At 48.9% G+C, this 21710-nt stretch overlaps 1 protein-coding gene across 1 annotated transcript in view; it reads left to right on the top strand.

The window, feature by feature from the left end:
- The window catches only part of LOC115085328, a 271980-nt gene that overhangs the window by 90972 nt on the left and 159298 nt on the right, over nucleotides 1–21710 (top strand). The window contains exons 4-5 of the mRNA XM_029591204.1: nucleotides 402–497; nucleotides 7826–7962. Coding sequence (XP_029447064.1) covers nucleotides 402–497; nucleotides 7826–7962 — 233 coding nt within the window. The remainder of the gene's footprint in view (nucleotides 1–401; nucleotides 498–7825; nucleotides 7963–21710) is intronic.

Genomic DNA, 21710 nt, shown 5'->3' with positions numbered 1-21710 from the left:
CATTAAATTGATCATTTCTTCTGGGAGAGATCTGGGAGGATCTCTGCATAGGAATGTGTGCAAAACTGATACAGCCACTGTAAAATTGAATTACATTTCTTTTTAAAATGAGTTTGGTTCTTGTACCGATAAAAATTGAATTTCATTATTCTTTTCTTTTTTTTTTTTTTTGCCTCCTGTTTTACTTTAATTTTTTTCTGTGATATAGTAAGAAAGTTATCTGCTAATCCATGTCCTGAGGAGCTGCAATGTAATTTCTGTTGCTTTAATTTGCATATTATATTGCTGATCCATAGTTATGAATAAATGTCATCTATTTTCATTTTACTCGTCCCGATAGTAGAACAGAGAGGTAAATTATTGGTGTGATTACTTTTAATCTATATCTTTTTTTTGGGCAGGTAGAGGATATGAATTATAAAACAGATTCTCAGAAAGCAGAAATTCAGCATTTAGAGGTTATGTGTTCTGAACTAGAACAAGATACTGAAACCACTGTAAGTTATTTTGTTCATTCTATAAATATCAATGTGTCTAGCCACCTGAAAATATCTGTAGTCTTGTTAACAGCACACAGGTATAGAAACTGAGGCAGCTGTCTGTGGGTTGCATTGTTCATAGATAATCTGTTATCATAACATGCAGAAGCTTTCCAAAGTTCATGCCTGTTGCAGGGAACCTGCAAAGTTATATCAAGGTATATGGGAATTCAGAATTTATGCAGATGATCTTCCCCCTCTACTCCAGGTTTCTGTAAATCACCATCTCTTCTTTCACTAACTTTGCAAAAAGATAAAATTTAAAATTTAAAATAAATACATTTAGAATCTCAAACTCTGTATCTGAAGTCCTCCCTAGTTTTCTCAAGGTTAGTGCTATACCTGCTTTCCCTTTCTATTTTCTAGATTATTTTTGATAAAATCCTATATATTAGAATGATCAGAAAGGTTAGATTGCAAACCCTGTGGGGAGAGGGACATACCTGCAGTATTTGAATGTAATCTGCTTTGAAGTGCCCGAAAATCAGAATCTAAATCACAAAAATAAATAAATACATATATAGCAAAAGCCATTCTCCTTGGACAAGCAAGATCGTAGTCCTCACATGTGGGTGACATCATCAGATGGAGCCCGGCACGGAAAACTTTTGTCAAAGTTTCTAGAAATTTTGACTGGCAGACCGAGCATGCCCAGCCTGCTGCTGTCCCCCTTCAGTCTCTTCTTTTCCGCGGTGCAGTAGCCTCGTGGTTGCAGAGCTCCAAACCCTTGAAAGCATTTTTGCTGTATTTTTCAGGGTCCCACTTCACATTCGGTTCCTCCGGTAGGTACCCTTGGCTTTTGCCATCGTTATTTGCAGTTGATTCCCAACTCTCACGTCTGGGTCTCCCTAGGTCATCAACTGCGTACCGACCTCTTTTTTCAATGGCGTCGTCGGGTTTTCGACGGTGCCCCCAGTGCCCATGGACCATGCCCATCACGGATCCGTATGAGGTGTGTATCCTCTGCCTGGGGGCCTCGCATGACGTCCGAGGGTGTCACTTGTGTGATCAAATGACCCCCAAAGGGCGTCGTGCTCACCTGGATAAAATGGAGAAGCTTTTTGGCTTTCCAAAATCCTCCACTTCGGCGTCAGTATCTTCCTCACCTAAGGACCACGGGGAACTGTCCCCATCCCTTCCCCTGGCGGTCCCGCTCTCCCAGTACCCCTAAAGATCGCAAAGAGGGAAATCAATCCTCGGTGGTCTCTCCCCTCCCTCTAACCTAGGGATCGTCATCATCCTTGGCCTCATGGAAAGACCGAGCAGAGCGCCGTCCCGACATGGTTCTGGTTCTGGAGCGGCTGCTGAGCAGCCATCGAAGCAGCACCGGGCACTGGAGGTCCTATCCTCCAGTGCCCCTGGTAGCCCGAGGCATTCCCCACCGGCAAAGGTGCTGGGCACCTTGCCCCTTCGTGATCCCTCCGAGGGTGTGCCGGTGACACCTCGTCCCCCTCCATCAGTCCTTACTACACAGGACTTCCAGGGGGAGTTGGACCACAGGGTGCAATCGGTGGTGATCAAAGCGCTTCAAAGCATCGAGCTGCTGGCGCCACCAGCCCCCATATTGGTGCCCGAGCCTCCGCCTTCAATGCTCATGCCTCTGCTGGAGCGTCTGGACATCCTTCTTGGCACCCTTCTGTCGCAACCGGTGCCCGAGAGGCCTCTGATGCCTCCTCGGCCACCGACACCCTCCACTGGAGCGATCCCGATTCCCGGGTCCTCTGAGGAGGATGAGACCACGGGGACTGGGTACCCCTGCACACGGTTCCCTGGACCGCCACCAGTTCCCCCAGGCATACCACGGCTGATGCCGCCCTCAATGCTCGAAGGCCCATTGATGCCGCCAGTGCCCCCACGGCCCTTGGTGCCTTTGGGGCCTAGGCCTGGCGCCTCTCATCCAGACTCTTGGGAGGAGTAGGGCCCCTATGACCCATGGGGCGATGACTTCTCGGACACATCTTCCAAGTTGTCCAACGACCCCCTCTCGGAGCCTTCCCCTCCAGAGGAGCGGCGTCGCTCCCAGCCTGAAGAGCTGTCATTTGCCAGCTTTGTAAGAGCCATCCCCTTCCAGCTCCTGTCAGAGGAGGATACCCAACATAAGATGCTGGAGGTCCTTCAGTTCATTGACACCCTAAAAGAGATCATGGTGGTGCCAGTCCATGACATCTTTAAGGAGCTCCTCCTCCGCATGTGGGAATACCCGGTATCGGTTGCCCCGGTGAATAGGAAAGCTGATGCGACTTATATGGTTCAACAGGCCATGGGCTGTGAATGGCGGCACTACCCCCACCAGTCTGCGGTGGTGGAATCCGTGCTCAAAAAGGCCAGACGCTCCTGGACACATGCTTCTGCCCCTCCGGGGCGCGAACACAGGGAGCTCGATGGCATAGGGAGGACAATGTTCCAGGTGGCTATGCTGGTGGCCCGTATTACGGCCTACCAGCTGTACATGACCCAATACAACCGCAACTTACAGAAACAGGTCTATCTATGACGTCTTTGAAACTGCAGCCTGCCTAGCCACCGGGGGCGTTGGCGCCAGACGGCTGGCTTGGCTCTGGGCCTCCAATCTCCGACCAGAGGTTCAGGATAGGCTTGCAGACCTCCCCTGTACAGGAGAGAACCTGCTTGGGGACAAGGTGAAAAAGGTCATGGCGCAGCTGAAGGATCAGCATGATACTCTTCAGCAACTCTCGCCAACCCCACTGAAGGCCCTTCCGCTGCCAGGAAGTCCTCCAGGCCGGGCTCTCGCAAGCCCTTCTCTTGGCCAAGGAAGTACTTCCCACCAGCTAGCCGTACTCGACTCCATCAATACAGCCCTAGAGGCTGCTGCCGGCTGCAGCGAGTCGCGAGGGACCAACCAGTCCCCCAGCAGGCCCTATCCGCTGGTTTTTGACTGACGGCGAGGGGGCATGAGTCAGATGCCGGTTCCCCTGGCAGCCGATCCCCCAGTCGGTGGCAGGATCCTTTGCTTCTCCCGCCATTGGGAAGCGATCACTTCGGACCATTGGGTCCTCTCCATTAACTTCAGCAGGCTCCCAGAGACCGCTCCCCCATGTCCATTGTGGGGTTCGCCCGTCCATCAGGTCATCCTTCAATTGGAACTTTCCGCCCTTCTAGCAGCAGGCGTGGTAGAACCAGTTCCCTGCGAGCAGTGGCGTCATGGTTTCTACCGAGGGTATTGCCTCACACCAGAAAGGAATGGTGGCTTATACCCCATTCTCGACCTCAGGGCGTTAAACCGATTTCTCACAAGAGAAAAATTCAAGATGGTCTCTCTGAGCACGCTGATCCCGCTCCTTTGAAGAGGAGACTGGCTCTGCTCCCTTGACTTAAAGGAGGCTTACGCCCATATTGCAATTGTCCCCAACCACAGGAAATACCTCTGCTTCAGCCCCACATGTCTTCACGAAATGCTTGGCGGTGGTGGCTGCCTACTCCAGGCGTCGCTCGTTCCACGTCTTTCTATACCTGGACGACTGGCTGATCCAGAGCAATTCAAACTCTGGGGCCCTGAATGCTTTGGCCTTAACGGTTCAGACCTTACAGACCTTGGGTTTTGTTATCAACTTCCCCAAGTCACATCTCAGTCCATCTTCATGGCTTGGACTCTATCGGCACCAGCTTGGATTCAGCACAAGCGAAAGTTTTTCTGCCCAAGGATCGAGCGATCACCCTCTCCTCACTGGCTACCCTCGTTCGCAACAGAAAGAGAGTGCCAGTTCGTCTGCTGCTCTGCCTGCTGGGTCACATGGTGGCCTTGGTCCATGTGACCCCCTTGGCCTGCCTCCACATGAGGGACCCGCAGAGGGCTTTGCGGCTCCAGTGGTGGTAGGCATCCCTGAACCTGGAGGCGTCAGTGACTGTCACGGACCCTCTTCATCTCTCCCTGGCCTGGTAGGAGGCCCTGTCCAATCTGGAAATCAGTCTACCATTCCAGCCCACGCCACTCCAGATAACTCTCACCTCCAATGCCTCGCCTCAGGAGTGGGGGGCCCACACGGACGGCCTGCCTGCATACTCAGGGCCTTTGGACTGCGGCCAGGTCCCGCTACCAGATAAACGTCCTGGAGCTGGGGCGATCCAGTACGCCTTATAGGCCTTCCAGGACAGGCTGTTCTCCAAGGTCATCCTCATCAGAACAGAGAACCAGTTGACAATGTGGTACATTAACAAGCAGGGTGGCACCGGCTCCTTCCCCCTCTGACAGGAAGCAATACAGGTCTGGGATTGGGCCCTCTCCAGGGGGATGTATCTATGGGCCACCTACCTGCCGGGCCACCTGAACATGCTGGAGGACTGCTTCAGCCGGTCCTTCTTAGCCACATGAGTGCTCCCTGAATCTGGCAGTAGTAGCCGACCTATTCCGTCGCTGGGGCACGCCGGACATGGACCTATTTGTCGCTCCCCACAATCTCAAAGTGAACATGTTCTGCTCCCTGATCCCAGGGAAGGACCATCTGGCCTGCAACACGTTCTCCCTTTACTGGGGACAAGGTCTCATGTACATGTACCCCCCATTCCATTTCTCTCGAGGACTCTTCCAAAGCTGCGAGAGGACGGGGGGACCATGATCCTGGTTGTATCTTCCTGGCCAAGGCAGGTGTGGTTTCCTCTGCTCCAGGACTTGTCCATGAGCAAGCCGGTTCCACTGGGGACGGCTCCCGACCTCCGATCGCAGAACCAGGGCGCCCTGCGCTACCCGAACCTCTGGACCCTGGCTCTCATGGTGTGGATGTTGAGTGCATGATCCTTGACCCCTTACAGCTCTCGGATGGTGTTTCCAGGGACTTGATTGAATCCTGGAAACCTTCCACTTGTAGATCTTACAGCTCGAAGTGGAAGCGTTTCTCCACCTGGTGCGACGGCCTCCAGACCAGCTCGGTCCGAGTACACCTCAGCACGCTCAGCGCCTACTACCAGGGAATCACTGGTGCGCTCATTTCAATCCAGCCACTGGTCAGGCATTTCATGCAGGGCCTGGTTCAACTGAAGCCCCCGCTTCGCCCACCGGCAACCCCGTGGAGGCTAATGCAGCATCCATTCTAGCCTCTCAAGTCCTGTGACTTGAAGTTCCTCACCTGGAAAGTTAGGTTCCTGGTGGTGATCACTTCCGCTCGCAGGGTCAGTAAGATCCAGGCCCTGGTTACATACATTCCCTACATGAAATTCTTCCATGATTGTATGGTGCTGTTCACGCATCCAAAATTTCTGTCGAAGGTGGTGACTGCTTTCCAAATCAACCAGTCAGTCATCCTTCCCACGTTCTTCCCATGGCCTCATTCTCACCTGGGGGAATGTGCTCTCCATGCCCTAGACTGCAAGCTGGTGCTCACTTTCTACTTGGAGCATACAGCAAGTCATACACAGTCTATCCAGCTCTTTGTGTCTTTTGACACCAATAGGCTGGGAGCGGCAGTGGGGAAGCAGACCCTATCCAACTGGCTAGCAGATTGTGTTGCCTTCTATGAGCAGGCAGGCCTCCAGCTGGCTGGCAGGGTGAAGATTAACTGTGTGTGGGCTATGGCGGTGTCAGTGGCCCATCTGCGTGCAGTCCCTGTCACCAAGATCTGTAGAGCCGCGACCTGGAGTTCTCTCCATACGTTCGTGGCTCACTACTGTCTCGACAGGGATAGTCGCCAGGACAGCACTTTTGGCCAGTCTGTCCTCTGCAATCTATTGCAGTCCTGAACCCAACTGTTTTCATCATGCTGTCTGTGGGGCTAGGCTGCCCCTGTTTTTCCCACAGCACTGCAGTTGTATTGTACCCATTGGCACCTTGTTCGGCTACTGTAGGTCCTTCTGATCACATGGGGCAGTCTGGAGCTCTGTAATCATCCAAGGTAGAAAAGAAAAAAAAAATTGAAAAAACTGCCTTTGAAACTGAGAAGAGAATACTGTGGGGAAAGCCATGATTGTGAGACCCGCCCCCTCCCCCGATGTCATAGCAATCGGATCCGGACCGTTGAAAGGCGCCAAGCCAGCAGGTGCTGCGCGCCGTGTGTCGGGCTCCGAAGGGGCGTGACAAAGGGGCACTTCCCTTTGTGCACCCCTTCGTGCAACCCTTAGTGTTAACCATTCCCTTGTTTTTATCTTCCTTGTTAACAATTTCCATGTTTACTATTGTTCAATGTATTGACAAAGGAAAAGCTTGATTTCCTGCATTTTTTTGTTGGAATGTAAACCGATGTGATATGTAAAATCGAACACTGGTATATAAAAATAAATAAATAATCACCCACATGAGACGACTACCATCCTGCTTGTCTTAGGAGAAAGCGCAGTTGCTTACCTGTAACGGGTGTTCTCCTAGGAGAACAGAATATTAGTCCTCAGGAATCCCACCTGCCTCCCCACGATGTTGGGTTCACCTTCAGTTTGTTATTTTTCTCGCTCATATTTTTTGCTATGGTACAAGACTGAAGGAGGACCTCATGTGGACACGTGGATAGCAGCAGGCTGGGCAGTCTGCCAGTCAAATTTTATAGAAACTTTGACAAAAGTTTTCCGTGCTGGGCTCCATCTGATGATGTCACCCATTTGTGAGGACTAACATCCTGCTGTCCTAGGAGAACACCTGTTACAGGTAAGCAACTGCACTTTTTCTCATATGGATGTCTGAGGATTTCCAAAAATATGCTCAGCGGTGAACCTAACATCATTACTGAAAATAGCAACTTATTTATGAAAATGAAAAGATGTTATTCTTTGGAATAATGACTAAGGTGAATCCCTTGGCCAAAGCAAACAAAATGTAAATACCTTTGCAACTAAGTTCTATTAGAGCTTGGTAGTGCATGTTCACATTGCTTTTGTCATTCAGCACTGACCTTTTCTGCAGGAGAATGGGATGGAGAGAGGAGGGAAAAGGGGAAGTATTTGCAATGGTTATTAACTTATAGGGCTGATAGCCACAGAGTGACTAGTTAAGTTAGCCCTATATACCTATCCGGCTAAATTATCATGGATATTTAGCAGCACGGCCATGCTGCTGAATATCCCCGGCTATTTTAAAGTTAACCAAATAAGTATATCCGGCCATATAACTTATGCAGCTGATTCTACTCCACCTGGAAATGCCTCACGCCTGTCCCTGGAACGCCCCTAGAATTTATCCACATACGGCTTTGACTATAGCTGGCTAGCTATTTTGATGGATAACTTTTAATGGTTATTGAATATCGACCTCTTAAATTGTTTTATATATCTTTACATTTATTTGTTTTCCTTTTTTAAAGCTCCTTGTACAGTAAATAAAACACAGCTGTTTGTCTTAATTTTTCTAGAAATCTTTCTGTGAGTCCCAAACTTTAATTCTGGAGCAAGACTTGGAAAGGAAGCTTCAGATTCTACAACATTTGCTGGACAATAATACATATCTTGAGACAGAGAATAAAGACTATGTGCATAAAATTAAAGAGAGGTAATTCAAGTTATGCAAACAACATGCTAATTGATAATCTTATTGTGCATATTTATTTTTATTTGAACATAACAGTTTTTTTTCTAGGAAATGCTCCTGAATTAATTTTCTTAAAGCAGAATTTGTAAGCGAATGGTGCAAATGGCAATGGACCCACGAGGGAAGGGTGATCCATTAGCTGGTACTGATGAATGGCGAAAGCATGCCTAATGTCCAGGTAGGCAGCCATCTGAGCACCAGTGATCGCCAGATGGTATGGTTTCATTTAACAGCCGATGCAGAAGAACTTTTGAGTGTTCTGCTGATGCAGAACACTCAAAAGTTAGATTCCTGGATTTCAAAAATACCAGCTTTGATAAAATGGAAAAGTACTTTAAGGAGCTACTAGCAGGGTGGGAGGATGCAGGTGATGTAGAAGAATAGTGGGATAAACTAAAAGGAGCAACAAATCTTTATGTTAAGAAAGTAAATAAAAATAAGAAGAAAAAGAAAAAGAGACCAACACAGTGCTCAAAAAAAAAAAAGGTGGCTGAAAAAGTAAGGGCAAATGATGAGCGGTTAAAACATAAAAGGGATCTCAGAAAGAGAAGCACAAGGAAGAACATTTGTTAAAGCTGAAGGAGACAAGGAATGTGGTGAGCATGAACACAAGATATGCCATGCTGGATTAGATCAAAATCCATCGAGTTCAGCACACTGTCTCCAACAGTGGCCAGTCCAGGTCCCAAGTACTCAGCAGTCCCAAAAAGTAGATCTTTTTTCTTTTCACTCACTCTCAGGGATAGAGATGGCTTTCCCTAGTCCACCTGGCTAAAACATTTTTATGCACTTTTCCTAAGGAACTTGTCCAAATCTCTTTTAAACCCCCACTTGATTGGAAGAAAAGATAATGAAAGAGATACCATGTAGATGGGTTTTTGTGTGCATACTGCAAGTACCGGCAATATAATAATTAGAAGCCCTAGTGGAAATGCAGATGCTCATAGGGATGGTAACTTTAAAATAAGCACATGTAGGGCTGTTACCTGCACATATTTAGTTCTGCTTTTTATCAGATATAAGTCTGAATACAACTCTTTATATTCAAAAACTGACTGGGTAAGGGGACTGGGTGAGGAGACCAGAGAAGCATGTGTATATGTGTGTGTGTGTATATATACTGTATGTAAAAGAGAGAGGAGATGTTAAGCTGGAGGTGGTCCCTTTGCCTGGTGCAGGATTGATACGGCTGTCTGGTCGGACCCAGAGAGTGCCTGCCACCAGGAGGCGGAGCACACAAGGAGACAGAGATTAACTGGAGCTTCACATTTAGGAAACAATGTTTCTCACAGGACAAGCAGGATGGCAGTCCTCACATATGGGTGACATCATCAGGATGGAGCCCAATCACGGAAAACTTCTGTCAAAGTTTCCAGAACTTTGACTGGCCCCTACTGGGCATGCCCAGCATGGCACTAACCCTGCATCCAGCAGGGGTCCCCCTTCAGTTTTCTTTTTTCTGCACAGCAGTAGCCTCACGGTTTAGGAGCTCTGAAGAGATTCCTGACAGGAATTTTCCTCACGGAATTATCTAAAGTTAAATTGCCCCACAGGGGTCCCTCCTCTAACTTTTCTCTGGCCACGGTACTCCGGTAAGTTTTTTACTCATTTTCCATCGATTACTGTCGAGTTTGGCCCTTCCGGTCTACTGGCCGTCGACTGTACCGCGGCTCAATTTTTTCTATGGCCATGGTGTCGGGGTTTCGTCGGTGCCCGGACTGTATGCACACTATGTCTATTACAGACCCCCACGGAGTCTGTGTAATGTGTTTAGGCCGTGAGCATGATGTCCTGACTTGCACCAAATGTGCCCTCATGACACCTAAAGGTCGCAAAGCCAGAATGGAGAAGATGGAACTCCTCTTCCGTGCTCAGACCCTGACTCTGTCCATTGCATCGACGTCATCGGAACCGGCACCGTCGACTTCGCGCCAGCATCGACCACCAAGCGGTGACCGACCGCCATCGACATCTTCACGGCCATCGACACCCGCTACTCCTCCTCAGGATCGAGGGGATCGCAGGGAGAAACATCGCCATCGACATCGTAAGACTCGGACCGTTGAGGGAGCGAAGTCATCGACCTCGCCACTGTCCGAGCCACCGTCGAAAAGGCCCCGTCCAGGAAAGGCACTGACCATCCCTGCCACCGGGTCATCGAGGCCACCCTCACCCGATTGGGGTTTGGGAGTCGCGATTCCGCCTGAAAAGGTGGTCCATCCGACTATGCCTCTGTCTCCCTCTTCTGTTCTGGAGCCGGGGCTGCTTGCTCCAGGTCTCCGAGAAGAACTGGACCGGCTGGTTCAGGAGGCCATCGACAAGGCGATGCAATGTCTCCAGGTTCCTCCAGCACCGACACCGGCACCGATTTTGGAACCTGTCATCGACCCGATTAAAGCAGCGCTGGCACCGCTGATATCCAGGATGGAGGCGCTGATGGCCGCCCTTCCACCGATGGATCCCGGGTCTCTGATGGCTCTGATGCTCTCCCCGATGACAGCTTCATCGGGAGGAGAAACACCGTTCCACATCCCTCCATCGGGAGTTTTGCCTCAGCCATCGATGCCAATACGTCCCTCACCACCAATTCTTCCATCGGTGCCGATATATCCATCGGCGCCATCGATGCCTTCAGTGCCGGCACCAATGCCTTCCATGCCATCATCGGTGCCCCCGGTGATTCCTTTGATTTTCTTGGAGCCTCACCCAGGGCCTTCAGGTATCCAACCCCCCTCTCGACCTACAGTTCAGTCTGCTGATCCTTATGACACTTGGGTTGATGATACTTCAACAGACACCGATGACTTACCTTCACCACCTTCTCCCACTGAAAGTAGGACGCGTTCTCCTCCAGAGGACCTCTTTCATAAATTTTGTGAAGGAAATGTTTGAGTTGGTTCCTTTTCAACTTCAGACGGAACAAGATGACAGGCACCAGATGATGGAATTACTCAAATTCCTGGATGCCCCCAAGGTGATCACCTCTATCCTCATTCATCAAGTTCTTCTTGATCTGCTCAAAAAGAACTGGGAAAATCCTGGATCAATTGCTCCAGTGCACAGAAAGGCTGGCACTTCTTATTTAGTACAATCAGTCCCAGGCTTTCAAAAATCCCAGCTCGACCACCACTCAGTTGTGGTAGAGTCAGCTCAAAAAAAGGGCAAAAAGGTCAAAACCTCACTCATCTACTCCACCTGCTAAAGAACAGAAGTTCCTAGACAACATTGGTCGACGAGTGTTCCAAGGGGCCATGCTCATCTCCCGAATTGCTGCCTACCAGCTTTATATGACCCAATATAATAGGGTCATCTTCAAACAGATACAGGACTTCTCTGAGTCCCTGCCTGAACAATTCCAAGACCAGCTACAAACCCTTGTAAACAAAGGATTTGAGGCGGGAAAACATGAGATTCGAACATCTTATGATATATTCGACACATCTACCAGAGTGTCTGCAGCTGCTATTTCAGCAAGACGATGGGCCTGGCTCAAATCTTCTGGCCTTCGCCCAGAAGTGCAAGACCGGTTGTCTAACCTATAATGTGTAGGAGACAATCTATTTGGTGAACATATCCAACGAATGGTGGCTGAATTAAAGGACCATCATGAGACCCTTAAACAGCTCTCTTCAATGCCTTCCAACTTCTCCTCCAGACAGCCCTTCAGGAAGGACTCTAAGAAGTCATTCTACCGTCCAAGGAAGGCCTATCCACCACCAGCAAGGTCCCGTACTACGAGACCTTATCAAAAATCTCAGCCTCGCCAAACCCGAAAGCAAAAACCGCAAGCAATTCCCCAGCCAGGACCTGCTTCCAGTTTTTGACTTCCACTTGGAGAGCAGCAGCTGGATTCCTCTGCCAAGCACACCAGTGGGAGGTCGATTGTGCCACTTTCTCAGCATGTGGCAGTCAATCACAACCGACCAATGGGTATTGGCAATCATTGCTCAGGGTTACCATCTAAACTTTCTCGCCTTGCCATAGGACTCCCCACCTCTGCAGACGTGGGGAATGTCCAACCACTTCATTCTTCTGGAACAGGAGGTATCCCTCCTTCTCCAGTCAAGAGAAATAGAACCCTTTCCGCACTCGCAGCAAGGCCTAGGGTTCTATTCCCGGTACTTCCTAATCCCCAAAAAATCGGGGGGTGTTCGTCCAATTTTGGACCTACTTGCTCTCAACAAGTACCTACAGCGGGAAAAGTTCAAGATGGTAACCTTGGGATCGCTTCTACCTCTTCTACAAAGAGGAGACTGGCTCTGCTCTCTGTACCTCCAGGACGCATACACCCACATTGCGATAATTCCAGCTCATCGCAAGTACCTGAGATTTTTAGTAGGCCCCAAGCACTATCAATACTGAGTGCTTCTGTTCAGCCTAGCATCTGCACCATGAGTCTTTACCAAATGTCTCGTAGTAGTCGCAGCTTTCCTCAGAAAAGAAGGTGTTCACGTCTACCCCTATCTGGACGACTGGTTAATCAAGGCTCCAACCAGCGAGCCGCTCGGTCGTTCCTTGACTTGACTCTACACACTCTAATTTCACTAGGATTTCTCGTCAATTACGGAAAATCCTCTTTAGTCCCATCTCAAACCTTGTCGTTCATTTGGGCAGACTTGGACACCTCGCAGGCCAAAGCCTTTCTACCGCAACAATGAGTGCTAACACTCGTGTCTCTCACTCATCAGTTGCAGTCTCAGCATATAGCAATAGCTCGCCAATTTCTCATCCTTCTGGGACACATGGCGTCCTCAGTCCACGTTACACCTATGGCCCACTTGGCCATGAGGCTCATGCATTGGACTCTGAGGTCACAATGGATTCAAGCTGTTCAGCCTCTGTCGACCATTGTCCACATCACCAACCCACTCCGTCTGTCTCTCACCTGGTGGACAGATCAGGTCAATCTCCTCTGGGGACTGCCCTTTCAATTACCAGATACTCGAGTCATTCTCACCATCGACGCTTCCAACCTCGGGTGGGGAGCCCACGTGGACGATCTACAGACACAAGGGTCTTGGTCTCCAGAGGAAGCCAGATAAATTTCCTGGAGCTTTGAGAATGCGATATGCTCTCAGGGCTTTTCAGGATCGCCTATCAAATCAAGTCATGCTGATTCAGAAGGACAACCAGGTGGCCATGTGGTACATCAACAAGCAGGGAGGCACAGGCTCCTTCCTTCTGGGTCAGGAAGCTGCGCAGATTTGGGCGGAAGCTCTCTCCCACTCAATGTACCTCAAGGCCACCTACTTGCCGGGAGTGGACAATGTGCTGGCAGACAAGCTGAGTCACGTCTTCCAACCGCACAAGTGGTCTCTCAACCCCTCGGTAGCGAACTCCATTTTCCAACAATGGGGATATACTCAGACAGACCTCTTTGCGTCCCCTCAGAACCACAAAGTGGACAACTACTGCTCCCTCATTCGAAGCGAGCACTCCCAGCCCAGAGATGCATTCTCCCTCTCGTGGGCAACCGGTCTACTCTATGCATTCCCTCCACTTCCTCTTCTCTCAAACACTCTCGTGAAGCTATGTCAAGACAAGGGAACCATGATCCTGATAGCACCTCACTGGCCACGCCAAGTGTGGTTTCCCATACTCCAGGATCTCTCCATCCGCAGGCACATTCCCTGATCACTCAAAATGACGGGTGCCTACGCCATCCCAATCTTCAGGCCTTGTCTCTGACGGCATGGATGTTGAAAGGTTAATCCTTCAACCACTTAACCTTTCAGATCCAGTTTCCCGTTTCTTGATTGCTTCATGGAAGCCTTCCACGAGAAAATCTTATTCCTATAAATGGAAAAGGTACACATCGTGGTGCACTTCTCAGTCCCTTGATCCCTTTTCCTGTCCAATCCCAAGGTTTTTGGACTATCTCTGGCATCTGTCAGAGTCAGGTCTTAAGACATCTTCTATCAGGATGCATGTCAGTGCGGTAGCTGCCATCCATAAAGGTGTCGGGGATGTCCCTATATCAGTACAACCCCTCGTAACACGCTTTCTGAAGGGCTTGCTCCATATCAAGCCACCTTTACGTCCTCCGGCCCCTTCTTGGGACCTCAATCTGGCTCTCGGTTGGCTCATGAAGCCACCATTCGAGCCTCTTCACTCCTGTGACCTAAAATATCTCACATGGAAAGTGATTTTCCTTTTGGCTATCACTTCAGCTCACAGGGTTAGTGAGTTACAGGCCCTAGTTATCTACCTGCCTTACACTAAACTCCTGCAGGACCGGGCGGTACTCAGCACTCACCCTAAGGTTTTACCTAAAGTAGTTTCGGAGTTTCACATTAATCAATCAATCATACTACCTACCTTCTTTCCCAGGCCCCATTCCAATCCAGGGGAACAGGCTCTACATACTGACTATAAACGGGCTCTAGCTTTCTATCTAGACCGTACAGTTGCCCACAGGAAGAGCACTCAGTTATTCGTCTCTTTCCACCCCAACAAATTAGGGAAACCTGTGGGTAAACAGACTCTCTCCTCCTGGTTGGCGGACTGCATATCTTTTTGCTATCAGCAAGCAGACATTCCTTTTCAAGACCGTGTTACAGCACACTCTGTGAGGGGCATGGCAACTTCAGTAGCACACCTACGATCCTTCCTGACATGCCGCTTCCTGACATTTGCAGGGCTGCCACCTGGAGTTCTCTCCATACTTTCGCAGCCCACTATTGCTTGGACAAAGCCGGAAGACAAGATTCCATCTTCGGCCAGTCTGTCCTGCATAACTTATTTCCAACATGACATACCCACACCCTTCCGCCTGCCCAGTGGGGTTCAGGATGTCCTCTACCAAATTCCACCCCAGTTGTTGTGCCTGTTGCAAGCCGTTGGGTACATTTGGTGCATGCTCGGCCATCCTCAACTCGGTACTCACCCATATGTGAGGACTGCCATCCTGCTTGTCCTGTGAGAAAGCAAATGTTGCTTACCTGTAACAGGTGTTCTCACAGGACAGCAGGATGTTAGTCCTCATGAAACTCGCCCGCCACCCCGCGGTGTTGGGTTCATTACGTTTTGTTATTTTATTTTTCGGCACTGCCTGTAGCTTTCAAATAAGACTGAAGGGGGACCCCTGCTGGCTGCAGGGTTAGTGCCATGCTGGGCCTGCCCAGTAGGGGCCAATCAAAGTTCTGGAAACTTTGACAGAAGTTTTCCATGATTGGGCTCCATCCTGATAATCTCACCCATATGTGAGGACTAACATCCTGCTGTCCTGTGAGAACACCTGTTACAGGTAAGCAACATTTGCTATTTTCAGGTATATAAGCAGTTGAATTAGCCATGCTGTCTGGGTACGTCTTCCGTGCCACTAGGAGGCGGAGCTCTCTAAATCTAGTAAAGTCTTTCAGCTAGGTGCTCCCTCTTATATCTTCTTTGATTCACCTCAGGCTCCTCAGTCAGTTTTTATCCGTGCAGCAGTTAGCATGCAGAGCTCTGCTCTTCTGTGAGAGAATTTTGTGAAGTAAAAAGAAAAGAAAGAAAATCAGCTTTAAACATCAGGGTACAATTTTACCAGTAGTCAGAGACATGCCACGTCCTGGCTTTAAATTTTGCTCGTGTGGCAAAATTATGTCGGCACAGATAGCCACATTTTGTGTTATCTTTATCTGGGACCTTCCCATGACCAAATAAATTATGCGGACTGCAGACACATGTCCCCACACGCCCAGCGGGCTGCCAAACTGCAAGATCTACAATCAAAAGCTTCGGGCTCTTATGCCCCTTCTGAGGCCTCGGTGTGATCTTCCCCAGGCCCAAAAAGAAAGAAAACCACTCCTTCATTGAGGAGAGCTTAATCTGTGGACTCTCCTAGATCAGGACACCTGCCATTGCTCACCCGGTAGGAAACTGAGCATGGCACAGGAGATTCGTCGGCAGCATCGCAGCCGCATGCCTCACCAATGCATTGGCTGCCTGAAGACAGATGCGCCGAAGCTGCTTCGAAGCTTCGACACATCGAAGCAATGCCAAGCGGTCGACACACTGGCACACGGGTGCAGGGAGGCTTCCATGCCAAGGCTATACCATACTGGCACATCGTCGAAATAACCAGCGCATCGACACATAGGAACCACCACGACGCGCCCTCGACTCATTGACGCACCGCCGACGCAAAGGACGTGCGTGGGTGCACAGTTGACGCAGCCATCCCACAGCCAGCCCAAGAAACACCATTCGGGCCATAAGAAGCCTAGGGAAGCGTCACCATCATCGATAGTGTATCTGGACAGGGATATTTCACCATTCCGTTCATCACTCACTACTCCTTCATCACCGGGAGAAATGTTTTCAACAGCCCTTCACTCGGAAGTGCCTCTGGCTCCCGACCAACCTCTGCCTATTCCACAACTTCTGCCATTGAACCCGCCTCCCCAGGAGCAGCGGCCACTACAGGAAGGGCTTCGTCCCACTCCAACGCAACCCTTGCCAACGCCTTCAACTTCAGGCTTAGCTACACAGGCCATGGCTCAAATTACCAAAATACTGACACCGTGTTTCAGTCAGTAGAACAGTCTCAAATTCCACCTTCATCACCTGCGGTCTCACCAGAACCTGCAGTAGACCCATTCCAGGACCAGCACCAGAGGTTCCTCTGACTCAACCACCATCTCCGACGCATGATATTTCAGATACTGATTCCTCATCTACGGGTTACCCCTCTGACCCGGCAGAGGTACCCCTGGAACCGTCTTCGCCTCCAGAAGACCTAACGTATTCGCAGTTTATTGAGAAAGTCGGACAAATGTTAAATATGGAAACATGTAGACTTCCTGCTCCCTGCCAGTGACCCTCCTACAGCATCCAGTTTTAACAACTTTTATGGAAAAATCCTGGGACATGCCACTAACCAGTTCTCCCACATCACGAAAAATTGACTTAAAGTACAGGTTGAAAGATTCCTCCTTCCATACTTCGGTTCAACTACCACATAATTCTGTGGTAGTTGAGTCCGCAATGCAAAAAGTGAGAAAATCCAGAATTCATTCTAATACACTACCAACCAGGGACCAAAAATCACTACATGATTTTGCAAAGAAAACCTTCCAGTCTGCGATGTTGAATGCACGCATCCAGAAACATCAGTTCTATATCGCCCAATACCTGTTGAGGGAGTGGACCCTTGAGCTGGAACGAGAGATGATGACGACTGCCGAGGAGGACTCTCGGTGGGGACTCGTCTCTGGGAGGTGGCATAGGCGAAAAGGAGGACTCACTAGGACTGGTTCCATGGATCCGGTCGGAAGACCCCCCGAGGAGCGGGTAGCCTATGAATGCGATAGAGCCCCCGAGGAGTGGTTACTCGGAGCGTTCACCCAGCTAGATAGGAACCAACCTTCATGAGAGACAGCTGAAAGTCCAGGCAGAAGATCCGAGGCAGGCAGCAAAGAGAAAAAGCGAAGATACAGGCCACTGGTCAGGACGGGCAGCAGGCAAGCAAGGACGAAGAGACGAGCCAAGGTCAAGCCAGGAGATCAAGCTGAGGAAAGGAACCAGGAATGAGGTCAGGCACTAGAAAGCAAGGAACACAGAGGGGCAAGGATGAAGGAGCATAGGAACACAGGAGAATGAAGGCACCAGAGCACAGTAAACAACTGAAGCAGCACAGCCCAAGAGCAACAGAGGGAATCTGTTGCAAAGGCAAAGTTCAACTGCCTAAATAGGGTTTAAATACCCCTGCTTGCTGACATCACTTACCGGGGCTGGACTTGCTTCCTGCACTGTCCCTTGAAGGGGTGGGGCCTCCCGCCATGCCTAGGGTGATCCCCGCTGAAAAGAGGAAGACGGTGTCGGTGGCCATATGGTAGGCCTTGGGAGGCCTTCCGTGGAGTGGAGCGCCTCGGGCAGGGCCGCAGCGGCAGCGGAGAATCTGCAGGCATTGAAGTTGTCCATACAACAAACCTCGCCGGACATCGCCCTTCCTCCTCAATATCATAATTTTGAGGAAGGACTCCGACATTTATTAAGATCCATTTATGAGGGATTTGATATTTCCTCAAAATCTTCTGCAAACGCCATTGCAGCAAGACGCTTAGCATGGTTGTGTTCTAGCGCCATAAGGAATGATGTCCATGAAAAACTGGCAAATCTACCCTGTCGTCCCGAGAATTTGGAGACAAATTCACTGAAACGGTAGCTAAACTCAAGGAACAGAAGACGGCCGTCCTTTCTTTGACTGCTCCTCACCTCCCATCGACATCAAGGCATCATTACACATCCTCAACGGCCTACAGAAGGACCCCCCCTTTAAGTCCTAAGCCTTATTCTTATTTTAAGCCTCCAACCTACCAACAGCCTTGGCAACCACCCTATCAATCTCAAGCGCCACGTCAACGCGCAAGGGCTTCTTGTACACCACGCCAGCAAGTGGATCCTCAACCCGCAAAACCTCAGTCCAGTTTTTGAGCATAACTTTGCCACCATCACAACCCTCTCCAGTGGGAGGCAGATTAACCAATTATCTACCAGTCTGGAATGAAATAACCACAGACCAATGGGTCCTATCAATCATACACCAGGGTTACACTCTTCATTTTTCATCCCTCCTGACCCTTCCACACTGGGTTCCGCAGAAGCAATTAACATCCCACAAAGAACCTCTGTTGTAAGAACTTCAGATGCTTCTGTACAACAATTGTATTCAGAAATTACTTTCCAAAGAATTCCGTCAGGAATTCTGCTCCCAATATTTCCTAATTCCCAAGAAATCAGGAGGTCTGCGTCCGATCTTAGATCTGCGCTCCCTCAACAAACACCTCTACAGAGAGAAATTCAAGATGACTTCGCTCAAATCCATCCTTCCCTATCTTCAATCAAGGGATTGGATGTGCTCGCTAGACCTGAAAGATGCGTATGTACATATTCCAATGCACCCTAGCCATGCTGACCCGCTTGCCTCCCCGGACAGTTCCAGCATACACTGCACTTGCTTTGATACTGACTGAGGAGCCTGAGGTGAATCAGAGAAGATATAAGAGGGAGCACCTAGCTGAAAGACTTTACTAGACTTAGAGAGCTCCGCCATCTAGTAGCACGGAAGATGTACCCAGACAGCATGGCTAATTCATCTGCTATCTCTGGAAAACACCATTTATGGTAAGCAAACTTGCTCTTATGCTTTTATGTTCTATGTTTTTAGTTTTATGACTTTATCGTAACAGCTAATTTATATATTTTTTTCTGTACTCTGCCTTTTATTAATTTTAGCTGTTATTATTTTTATCAAACTAATGCATTTTGCTTTTTTAACCAATTATGAACCGTGGTGAAGGCCTTGCCGATGTGACAGTATAGAAAAAACAATAAACTAAACTAAACCAATAACAGTCCAGGGTTTCTGCAGGTTGAGCCCTTGGGTACCCGGACCACCTGGACTTAGGTGGGTCTCTGATGGTCTCCCGGAGAGGTAGCGGAGGGGTGTGCCCACCACGAGCAAGGGTGCACGGCTGATGCAGAGTGGATAGACTAGACCCGAACTGGTAGCTACCGAGACCTCAGGGAGGCAACAGTTCAGGAAGGTTCTCCGGGCGAGACAGGCAGCGCCTGCAGGTCTAGTCAAGTGGAAGCCGCCGTTAGGTTCCAAGCAGGTTGGTCTGACAGTCACAGTAGGCCAGAAGAGAGTGTCCGAGTGAAGCGCAAGGGTCAGAGCCAGAGTATCAGTCCAGGAGAAGTCAGCCAAAGAAGGGGTCAATACCAGAGTCAGTTTGAGCATAGTCAAGGCAAGTGAGGGTCAGTTCCAGGTGGCAGACAAGAGAATGGTCAGGCAGGCAATGGTCAGTTGCAGGCGGCAGGCCGAGAATGGTCAGGCAGGCCGTGGTTAGTACCAAAGTTCAGTCCGAAGAGGTATTACCTGAGAAGGATACAGGAACACAAGGAGCCACTGGGAATGGAGAGACATTGGAACAAGGAGACGTTGGAACAGGAGAACACTGGAACAGGATGAGGCAAACTAGCACACCAATGGTGTCGACTTGATTGCCAAGGCAGGGATCAGGAGACTGAGCCCTGCCTTATATACAGGGCTCTGGTGATGTCATCCGAACGTGCCTCCCTTGGTTTTCCCCTGCTGGTCCCTTTAAAAGACTGAAAGTTGGCCAACGATGCAGAAACCCATCGGGAGCTCCGCTGCGAGGCCTGCAGGGATGAAGACACTGAGGAAGGCCATGGTGAGCGATGGGGATGCCGGGGGTTAGTGGCAGCAGTCAGGCCAGCACTTGTGGAGGGCAGCGCGAGGTGAGCAGGCCCGGTCGTAGCATGCATGTGGCTGGGACGCACAACTGGAGAAAATTTATGAACCCCACCCCCACTAATTTACAACAGTCTCAGGGTGACTGGAAATCAAAAGTTCCCAGGTATGGAAAGTGTTAATCTATATATTTTTATATCATCTTTTTACTAGAACAATGTAACTGAACAAAACAAAAAATATTTGTGAACAATAGACATAACAAAAAGTTTGTACATCTTCTTTTACATTTCCTCCATCTGCAAACAAGCAGTAACATAAACACTAGGCAGCCACTATTACCAGTACTCTAACTTAAACAGAAATAAAAGACAAAATACATTATTTCATCAGTGTGCGCAAATCAACTTTGCGGGGGGGGGGGGGGAGAGAGAGAGAGAGAGAGCGCCTTGCTATAGATCCTACTCCCTAGACAGGTATTTGTATCCCCATGGTAGGCCCACCTAGTAACTCGAGGTGGGGATTAGGTATGAGCATAGGGGGTTGGGGGCCACGTTCACATTCACCATGAGACGTACGAACAGAACAGTGGTCTCTTGTGAAGATTTGATGACCTTCGGAGTGAGGAAACTCACTCCAAGAAGAGATTTGGGCAACGTTCTCTCAACCTAGCTTGTTGTTGCCCAGGTAGAGTGTCCATCAAGCTAGGTTGAGAGAACATTGCCCAAATCTCTTCTTGGAGTGAGTTTCCTCACTCCGAAGGTCATCAAATCTTCACAAGAGAAAATAAGCTGTTTGGAATTGTCGTGGACCGCGATAAACCTTTACTGGCCCCTAGCGCACAATGAACCGCGAATGAAAGGGTTGTAGCTATTAGCCGCGATAGGAGCCGCGCTAACACTGCGGCTGTTTCGCGGCACACGATAAACTGTTTCCCGCTTTATATATGCTCCACCCCAACTCCGCCCCCTGAATACCAAATTACAAATTTGCATTCGCAAATCGCGTTAACGGCTGTTAGCGCAATTTGCAAATTTATCTCCCGCGGTAACTCCTTGGAAAATGACCCCCTTAATGTCAAGTTCTTCAATATTCTTCCAGTCTAACATATAGGTTATCCATAAAGAAATAGGCAGGAATTCCTCTTTAATCCAAAATTGAGCAATGACAAGCTTTGCTAGCAATATAGCTATTTGGGCAAATCCTAAGAATCCTTTCGATAGTGAGAAATTTTCATTATTTTTATTAGTTTTATTTTTGGAGTTTTATTTGATGTGTCTACTGTTTTCAAATATTTTATTGATTTTTGGGACATTTTTAAAAAATTACATATAAATTTTAAATTACTGGATCTTCTATTTGTCAGCTGTTTTGAAATATTATCTTTATTAGTATACTTTTAATATTATGATTATATATTTATTATATTTATTGATTTTATTGTTTGATGTCTGAGGAGTAGTAATGGTTCTGGTTTTCCATTGTTGCCCTGCATAAAGAGTCTGTTTTTTTG

The sequence above is a fragment of the Rhinatrema bivittatum genome, chromosome 2 (assembly GCF_901001135.1).
Source record: "Rhinatrema bivittatum chromosome 2, aRhiBiv1.1, whole genome shotgun sequence".
Taxonomy (NCBI): domain Eukaryota; kingdom Metazoa; phylum Chordata; class Amphibia; order Gymnophiona; family Rhinatrematidae; genus Rhinatrema; species Rhinatrema bivittatum.
This window is presented reverse-complemented; position numbering and strand designations above follow the sequence as displayed.